Consider the following 9,904-nt stretch of genomic DNA (forward strand, 5'->3'; position numbering starts at 1 on the left):
TAGCCCTATTTTGATACAGTATTTTCAATTATATATCATAATATAAATAAATATGAATGAAACTGGTTTATTTCATATACATGTCACCTTTATTTTGGATAATAATCATATACATCGGTGTTGGATGGCATACACAACTATAGATTCTTTCATCTTACCACACAAATTAAATATAAAATAATGAATTATAAAGATTTGAGTTCAAACTCTATTTCTAGTAAATATTTACATAAGTAAAATTACTCTTGTTATTACTTATAAAGTGATCACATACCTAGGATTATTTTTTTCTAAAACTTCAACAACACTGACTTAGCAATGAATAGTAATAGCATTCTAGTTAGTGATAAATTTTAAACTTTTATAAGCTTGTAATAACTGTAAAGATAAACATGATACATACGCCTAAATTTCTATATTAGGAATTTGATTAACTTTTATATTTACAAACTTAAATGATAGTATATAAGACATAATATGCAAGATCAACAAACTAAAACAAATTATAAAAGAGATATTTATGAAACAATGTATTTCTTAAATATTTCTATATAGCATTAAAAAATTAAGGATTCTGTTTATTTTAATCTCAAACGACTCATAATCACAACAATTAGATTGAAATCGTCAATTGTTTCAACATGTATTTTTATTAAATTACATTTTGAAACAATAAAATTGTCCAGGGACTGTGTTTTTCTTCAAATAGTATGTCTGTAATATATGTTAATGGTTTGATTAAATATCTTGTTGGTTATCACCACTCAAGTTAGCAACTCATTTTGACAAAAACACATGAGAATATAATTGTTAATTTTTATTCTTTCCGATATTCAGTCAATTTTAACAGTTGAATATATTTTCCTAACAAATATACTTGTTCCTAAGTAACCAACTGTACCACAAATTATTCCCAAAGTCAAACTGAACAAAGCCATGTAGCCAAAGTAGAAAGTTGTTTGAAATAGCCCATACATTTTGGTTTTGAATATGAAATAGTAAAATGAATACAGATAAACATACAGTGCAGTGCTACCTGCAGAGAGAAAACTAGTCCACTGCCAACGATAATCTTCTGCATTCAACAGGAAGTAAGTACAAACTATTGTTACACACACAGTCACAATCATGAGAATTAAGAATACCAATAACATAAAACCATATACATAATAAATTTTATATGCCCAAAATGATGTGAAGATAAAGTACATCTCAATGAAAATTGAACCAAAGGGTAAAATACCACCCATTATGATTATTATAAAAGGTTCCATAAACCATTTCTTCTCTGGAATAGGTCTAGGGACAGCATTAATACGGCATGGGTAATCTGGCTGACCTGCCAAATTACGTCCAAGGACTGTTCCGACTAAGGTGAGTGGTAAGATCACAAAAGTGCAAATTGACATTACCGCAATCATACTACCGAAAGGTATGGCTCGTGATGCATGGTAATACATAGCTATGAAATTTATAAAGAATGCTGTACCACATACTAGTACAGGTAACAAAAATGCAGAGAGCAACATCTGTTTGATCCATAATCTTCCACCCATTCTTGCATACAGAGACCCACCAAAATAACCATTAATAGGAGAAGTAGCAGCATATATGAAAATAGCCGTTGATAGCAAAGAACCTCTTTCTGTATAGAGCTCCCCAAAAATAGTAAAAATAATAACAGCTAATGTAACTACAGTAAGCTGATGCCCCGCTCCCACAAGAGCAGAAAATAAGGCCAAATGTGGAACAGGCCTAAATACATCTCCATGCACCTGCTTCCAACCATACTCGTCACCTAAATCTTTTTCTAAATCATCAAGATCATCATCTTTAGAGTACCTTGCATAATCTTTACGGAGTGTCCTCATAAGAATCATTGATACAAGGCCTACTAAAAATATTACCATCATGAAACTATTGAAAATACTAAACCAATGGATCCTGTGCTGAAAAAAGTTAGGGTCCAGATATTTGTCAAATCTGTCTTCAAACCTAATGTTGCTCTTCTTCCAATTAACTTCATAAGTGAAAGGAATTTTCGCATTAAGCACTAGTCGTTCTTTATTTTCAGCTGTGAGGTTTACTTCCACAATTCTATTTCCATTATAACCAATATCGAATTTTTTATGGGTCCAAATATAGTGATTATCACCATCTATTTCTCCAACAATACCCCATATTGGTAGGTCATCGACATACATTTGGTACCAGTAGTGATTTTTAACGGCATACACCAATGCTTTGTATGACTGTTCGTCGAGTTCAATAGCACAAAATTGTTGCGCTGGAACATTATCTTTGAATGTAATGTCTAAGCCACTTAGTTCTAATTCAACGCCTTGAAGAGCTTCAGATAAAGTCTCATGGTAATGACCAATGGTTACTTTCGTTCCCGCACAGAAAGGAAGGGAAAAATATGCGTACGTTTCTTGGCGATTGTGGTATGGGCCCACGGTGTTCATCCATAGCACCACTTGTTCTCCATCTTTATATGTATGTGTATGCTCATCACAGTAAGCAATATGCCACAAAATAAATAAAATGTATAGAATTTTCATTTTAAGTTGGTGTAATAGATGGTTTTATAAATAAAACGATAAACATAACACGTAAGTTAAAAGCCGACGTCAGACATTTATATGAATGTTGCTATATTTTATTTAGATTTTTTTTAATTTAAAATTTTAAAAAATACTTTGGTGAAAATAAAAGGTATAGTTATTATGCGATACTTTTAAGTAAAAATAAAAAAAACACTCGTAAAAATAATAAAGTGTTACATTCAGAAACAAAGGCAATGTTTCATTAATATTTTTAATGTTTATTAAAATAAATAATATGTGACAAAGTGCTTGCATATTTTATTCTGTGGCTTATTCTCAGCTGTCGGTATAATTTTTGATACTTCACAGGACTTCCAAATTCCAATGTGTTTTTGACTTAAGCAATAAGATTAGGTTATATTTACAAAAATAACTTTAAGTAAAATATTAAAATGGATATAAATAACGACTTGCCTAGCTGTGTGCAAGCTAGGTTTAAATCAGATACTGGAGAAGAAACTGGCAGTCCTTTGGATTTACCTTTAACCATAAATAAAGACCAACTTACACTTATTTGCAATGCATTGCTAAAAGAGGTTTGTTGTACAAAATGTTTAATTCCAACAATGTGTCGAATAATTATAATAGTAAAACATATTAATTATTTTAGGAAGATAAACTTTTTCTATTTTTCGTCAAAGATATTGAAATAACATCAACACTAAAGGAAGCTTTGGATCTTGCTAAATTAAACTCTGAAGAAGTCGTAGATATTATATATCAACAACAAGCAGTATTTAAAGTTCGACCAGTAACACGTTGTACAAGGTTTTTATTAAAATAACACCATATTGTTTGTTGTATTATAACTTTTTTAGCAGATTTGCCTTAATCGATATAATCTTACTTTTAGTTCTATACCTGGACATGCAGAAGCAGTTATTTCAACTTGTTTTAGTCCATCAGGAAATAATTTAGCCAGTGGTTCTGGTGACACTACAGTTCGATTTTGGGATTTAAATACGCAGACTCCACTACATGTATGTAAAGGTAAGTGATGACAATAATGAAGTACATAAAGCAGTACATGGTGCATTTCATTGAATGTATAGTAACTCGGTTACCATTAAAACATAATTTAATAGTTTATTATTTGTACCAAAAATCAAAAGAGAGCTAAGTATAAAGGCATACTTATTGCTATTATATTCTTCCAATATCTTCAATATTGGAAGAAATATCTTCAAGCAATACCAAAAAAACAAAAAAGATTTTGACTTAAAATGAGACAGAACGTCATAATCATACAAACTAATATGCTGAGCTATATATCTTCACATATTCTTGACTGCCTCGTTGGTCTAGTGGCTTGATATAAGGCCGCAGACCCGGAGGTCCTGGGTTCAATTCCCAGGTTGGGCCAATAAAAAAGTTATTGGGTTTTTCTGTCAGAAAATTCTCAGTAGCAGCCCGGAGTCTGGAAGTTGGAAGTGTTAACACTCCCGTGTCTCGGAAAGCACGTAAAGCCGTTGGTCCTGCGCCTGAACTCTTTCCGGTCGTGTCGGATTGCCGTCCCATCAGATTATGAGAGTTAAGGAATAGAGAGTGCACCTGTGTTTGCGCACACACTTGTGCACTATAATATCTCCTGCGTAGTTGGCTAATCTCTCTTGAGATTGGCTGCCGTGGCCGAAATCGGTCTGGAGGACATTATTATTATTATATCTTCACAATATATACCTTAGCTAAGATTAGTTTTACAACAGTATGGTGTTACCATGTATATACCACATACCACGTAGATACCACGTAGTTGTAATTAAAGTAAAACAATGATTTTAGGTCACACTAACTGGGTACTGTGTATAAGTTGGTCACCAGATGGGTCCAAGCTTGCATCAGCTTGTAAACAAGGTCGAATAATGCTGTGGGACCCAATAACAGGAGATCAAATTGGAAAGACTATGATGGGGCATAAGCAATGGGTTACAGCACTAGCTTGGGAACCCTATATAAGGTAATATTTTTATTGAATAAGATAATTTGATTCAGGTTTATGTATATGTTTCTTTTATCAATTTCTCTCTATAAAATTCTGATTTTATTAAAAACATAACTGATATGAATTATTTTTACACTTTTTCTAAATAATATGTGTTCATTTATATTTATAAGATTATTGTAATTGTAAATATAAAATAAGTTTTTTTTTAGAAATCTGGAATGTCGTAAATTGGCAAGTTCATCAAAAGATGGCGATGTTAGAATATGGGACACAGTGACTGGACACACAGTTTTAAGTCTGACAGGACATTCCAAAGCAGTAACATGTGTAAAATGGGGAGGGACAGGCCTCATTTATACATCATCTCAGGACAGAACTATAAAGGTCAATTTACATTATTGTAATCTGGTGAAATGAGATGATTCATACAATAGAATATAAATTAATATAATCATAAACTGGAAGTAACACTTGACAATTCAAAAAAAATAAAAGCACATTAAAAAGACATATTTTAAATGTAATCACTGATGAAAAAAAATAAAACTATTATCTATAACATTTGCAGTATTTGACTATTAGCAGTATATTTATACTTTGAGAAGTTTACAGCATAGAGATAAAATTTCCTAGAAAATGTAATTGTAATGTAAAAGATGAATCTAAACAATGACTATGGTTTCAAACTTGGGCAATTATCTCTACGGTTAATTAATAAGTTAAGTAATTGCTTATAAATTTGTTTGTCTGACTTTATATTATAATAAATAACTTATTGATTAGGTCTGGAGAGCTGATGACGGAATACTGTGTAGAACTTTAGAAGGTCATGCACACTGGGTAAATACACTTGCCCTGAGTACAGATTATGTTCTTCGAACAGGTCCTTTTCATCCTATTCTCGATAGATTAGACTCTACAAATGATAGTAAGTTTATTCTTAATTATATTTTATTTAAAACGCTTTAGAAGCTAGAACAGTTAAAGCTAAAAATAATTGTCTTCTAGAGACCATTTTACACCAACGTGCATTGCAAAGATATGAAGAAACATGTCCAAAAGGTGAGGAAAGACTTGTGTCTGGCTCCGATGATTTTACACTGTTTCTATGGCTGCCTGAAAAAGAAAAAAGACCTCTGGCTAGAATGACTGGCCATCAACAGCTCATTAATGATGTTAAATTTTCCCCAGATACAAGGTAATTTTATATATATAGAGTAATACATCACTTAATACCCATAGTTGAATATTTAATCTATGTGCACCATTAAATTTCTTTTAGAATTATTGCTTCAGCATCTTTTGATAAGTCTGTTAAATTATGGGAATCAACAACTGGTAAATTTATAACAACTTTAAGAGGACATGTGCAAGCAGTATACATGGTTGCATGGTCAGCAGATTCTAGGCTCTTGTTAAGTTCTAGTGCAGATTCAACATTAAAAGGTAATATTATCTTAATGTTTTAGTCTTTGATTACTTACCTTAATAATTATTTTTTAATTTTTATTTATTATTTTTGCAGTTTGGAATTTGAAAACCAAGAAACTAGAATTAGACTTACCAGGACATGCTGATGAGGTATATGCAGTAGATTGGTCACCAGATGGAACATATGTTGCTTCGGGGGGAAAAGATAAAGTGTTAAAATTGTAAGTAAAATTGAAAACATTTCTAATCTATATTTATATGTGAATATCAAAAACTGTTTTTTAGCATTTACTAAGTATTGGATGGTCACAAAGCTTATATTACTTCTATGCCATAGATAAGCATAAAGAAAACCCAATATAAATTCGACAAAAGAAAATAGTAGCCATTAATTCTTTACTATTTAAAATGAACTATTATTAAATGGCACTAATTATTTTAGTTGTAAGTTAAATCTGTTTTACAAAAAAATTAAATTGTATATTATAAAAGGTCCTCTAGACCGATTTCAGCCATGGTGACCAATCTCAAGAGAGATTAGGCAACTGCGCAGGAGATTTTATAGAACACAAGTGTGTGCACAAACACAGGTGCACTCTCTATTCCCTCACTCTCATAATTCGATGGGACAGTAATACGACACAACCGGAAAGAGTTCAGGCGTATTTTGTATATTATTAGAACACTAAAGGCCTAAAATGTATTATTTTGTTACAGGTGGCAACACTAAGGAAACAAAAACCAATTGTAACTAGTTACTTTATTGTGAAGTTAAAGTTACATACATTTTTTGAATAATAAAAGGTCAATCAAATGTTATTTTATTTTAATGCTCTTTTTAACATTAGCCTTAATGCCAGAAGGCTCTCCACCATACTTAGATATTTCTGTTCTAGGTTCCCTTACTGCACCCTTCCTCCTTATTTTAGCTTTTCTATATTTAAGCTTATGTTTAACTCTAGGATTCCTTTGTTCTTTCTTGCGATATGGAGTTAAGCCTTTATTCTTAGCAATCTGATAAGTGATTTCTCTTTTGTCTCCAACTTCCGTTATAACCTCCTTTGATGATGATGATGGATTATTCTGTTCAATTTCTACTTCATCATTGTCAGAGAAACCACTTTCTTCAGACTGACTAACATTTTTATCTGTATTTCCATTATCACTTGCAAAGAAGTCACTTCCTTCATAGTCATTGTCATTATCAGATACTCCAGTATCCTCTGCATCATCTTTTTCGATAGCATTTATTAACTTAAGCTTTTTGGTGGGGTACTCATTCAATTGTTTTCGAGGCTTTCGTTTCTTGTTTTCATCTTTATCTTTAATTACCTGTAATTCTAAGTTATTTTGGACTGCATTTAATATTTTATCTATTTGTGGTTTTATTACTTCTATATATATAGGTTCAATTTTTTGCAGCATTTGTCTATACTGATATAGTCTTTTTATAACTGGATGGTTCTGAATATTAATTTTTTGACTTTTTAATAATAAGTAAAAACTAATATTTGTGCAGTAATTCAAAATTAAATCATAATTTGTTTTGACGAATTTGGAAGCCGAGCAATTTGGTAACTTTCCACCTTTTACAAGTTCTAAAACAGGATGCAAGTCATCTTTTGCAACAGTTAACTTGGATTTAAAATCATCAATAAGACCTAAAAATTCTGGACTCTCTTTTTCAAGTAGTTGAAGTTTTTGTCTCTTTGACATTACACTTATATCACTTTTTATTGTTGTTTCTTTTTCGTCACATTTTGCTACTTGTTTGTTGAAAAATTCCAATGTAAAATCATCTTCTCCGAGTTGTTCAATTAATCTTTTTTGAATGGTTTTTGCTTCTTCTTCTTCCATGAGAGCATCTTCTTCGTCATCACCAAATCCTCCGTAATCTTGATCCACATAATCGGTAGAATAATATGATCTTTTTTTCTTACCCCAAGCTTTAGAATCAGGTAAGTCATCATCTGATTTTTCTTGACCCTCTACATCACTATCTGCTATTCCTAAGTCATTCTTGTCTTCACCATCTTCATCCGATTCAGAAAATGCATACACTTCATCTTCACTTTCAGAATCTTGTCGTTTTCTTTTTCGTAATTTATCCATGATTTGTTTTTCTGATGCAGAATATTCATTTTCGGAATCCGATGGTTCATAGTTGTCTTGTAGATCATATTTAGACTTCAATCTAAAAAAATATGATTAAATAATTTTTAAACATCAACTATATTGAAAATATATTCGAAATAGTTTTTTTATGCAAAACAAAATTAAATCCTTTATATCCTTTCTATAAAAACATACATTACAAAACTCGAATATGAATAAGACAGGAAGTATACTAAAAGTTTTACCTTATATTTTCTGCCATGGTTATTTCTGCTTCTTCAACGTTATATGTAAAAGCATGGAAATTAGTTTCATAGGTTATTCAGACATTATGCGTTTTAAGTATTTGAGAGTTTTTAAGTCTGCATTAAAATGTTATCAAATTAATTCAATCACAAATTTGAAAGAATTTGGGTGCTTTATTGTAATTATTTTTCTAATATTATCAAAATTTGCTATAGTAAGTGAATGTACTACTATTTTCAAGTAATATAGCAATGATACCAACTTGACAATTGATATGTTGACAGTCTGACAGATAACAAATGAAATATCTTCCTGCTTGTGGAACTCAGACTTGATATAAAGTATGCAATTATAGCTAATACTTGAAAAAAATTCGAAGTTAACGGCAAAATAGTAAAAAATCTTAAGTAAGATAATTCTGCTTTTCAATGTTTCCTATTAGGTATATATTGGTTGCAATGTAACATTGCATGACACACAGTAGGTAAGGATATTTTTTTGGGTAAAAAATAATTAATACTATGAAATAGAAGACAATGTTACAACAAGTTTTTTATTAAAAATAAATAAGTATAACCATAAAATGTTTGCCTCGTTAAAAAAGTGCCTTCCGTGGTCAATAGAGGTACAAAGCTGTACCATCAATTTTAACAATAGTTTTACTGTTTTGACATTAAATTTTCTGTTTTTTGTTTCATTCTTCAGCGCTACATTTCTTTACCATGCACAATATACACAAATAAACTCATTAGTTAAGTAGAAGTACCGTTTTACCATCCATTTGTTTCAGTAATTTCTCCGTTAATAGTAAAATATTTGAATGACCGTTTTCTTCATATAAGTAAATGTTATAAGGGTGTCACAACAACAATTTGATAATGCGACTGGAAACTTTACTGGTGGTTGGACTTTGTGTAAGCTCGTCTGGGTAGGTACCACCCACTCATCAGATATTTTCCCGCAAAACAGCAGTACTTGGTATTGTTGTGTTCCGGTTTGAAGAGTGAGTGTATCAGTGTATTTACAGGCACAAGGGACGTAACATCCTTAGTTCTCAAGGTTGGTGGCGCATTGGCGATGTAAGCGATAGTTAACATTGCTACAATGCCAATGTCTATGGACGATGATGATCACTTACCATCAGATGATCGTCCCCCTACCTATTCAATTTAAAAACAATACGCTAACTGTTAATAGTGTGCATTATCACGAAAAGTTTTTGTTGCCTGAATTGGATGTAATTGATGTGGAGGACATGTTTTTCCAACAAGACGGTGTGACCAGCCACTCAACACGTGAAACAATGGTGTTACTGCAGACCAAGTTTTCAGGCCGTGTCCATTTCTCGATTTGGCGATCAACGTTGGCCACCAGGATTTTTTTTTTTTATAGAATAGGAAGGTGGACGAGCATATGGGCCACCTGATGGTAAGTGGTCACCAAACGCCCTTAGACATTGGCATTCTAAGAAATGTCAACCATCGCTTATAGCCATGATCTAACATCAATTTATTAATTTTCTCTTTGGAACTATGTGAACGATAAGGTGTTGGCGAATAAG

General features: G+C 31.7%; 3 protein-coding genes across 3 annotated transcripts; 1 reads left to right on the forward strand and 2 right to left on the reverse strand.

The window, feature by feature from the left end:
* Positions 1-652: 652 nt before the first annotated feature.
* On the reverse strand, positions 653-2,628 carry LOC126773621 (transmembrane 9 superfamily member 3). The gene has a single exon (XM_050494605.1). It carries the CDS (start codon positions 2,559-2,561, stop codon positions 834-836), a length of 1,728 nt encoding a protein of 575 aa, XP_050350562.1. The 5' UTR covers positions 2,562-2,628; the 3' UTR covers positions 653-833.
* A 303-nt stretch (positions 2,629-2,931) lies between these two features.
* Positions 2,932-6,796, forward strand: LOC126773623 (notchless protein homolog 1). Its single transcript, XM_050494607.1, has 10 exons — positions 2,932-3,142; positions 3,217-3,374; positions 3,460-3,596; positions 4,389-4,563; positions 4,761-4,935; positions 5,335-5,479; positions 5,560-5,749; positions 5,834-5,997; positions 6,077-6,203; positions 6,700-6,796. Exons 1-10 carry the CDS (start codon positions 2,999-3,001, stop codon positions 6,710-6,712), a joined length of 1,428 nt encoding a protein of 475 aa, XP_050350564.1. The 5' UTR covers positions 2,932-2,998; the 3' UTR covers positions 6,713-6,796.
* Positions 6,726-8,588, reverse strand: LOC126773624 (something about silencing protein 10). The gene is made up of 2 exons (XM_050494608.1): positions 8,343-8,588; positions 6,726-8,176 (listed from the first exon to the last, which is right to left on the reverse strand). The coding sequence occupies exons 1-2, from the start codon at positions 8,357-8,359 to the stop codon at positions 6,799-6,801; spliced, it is 1,395 nt and encodes a 464-aa protein (XP_050350565.1). The 5' UTR covers positions 8,360-8,588; the 3' UTR covers positions 6,726-6,798.
* Positions 8,589-9,904: the final 1,316 nt, after the last annotated feature.

The sequence above is a fragment of the Nymphalis io genome, chromosome 15 (genome assembly GCF_905147045.1).
Source record: "Nymphalis io chromosome 15, ilAglIoxx1.1, whole genome shotgun sequence".
Lineage (NCBI taxonomy): Eukaryota > Metazoa > Arthropoda > Insecta > Lepidoptera > Nymphalidae > Nymphalis > Nymphalis io.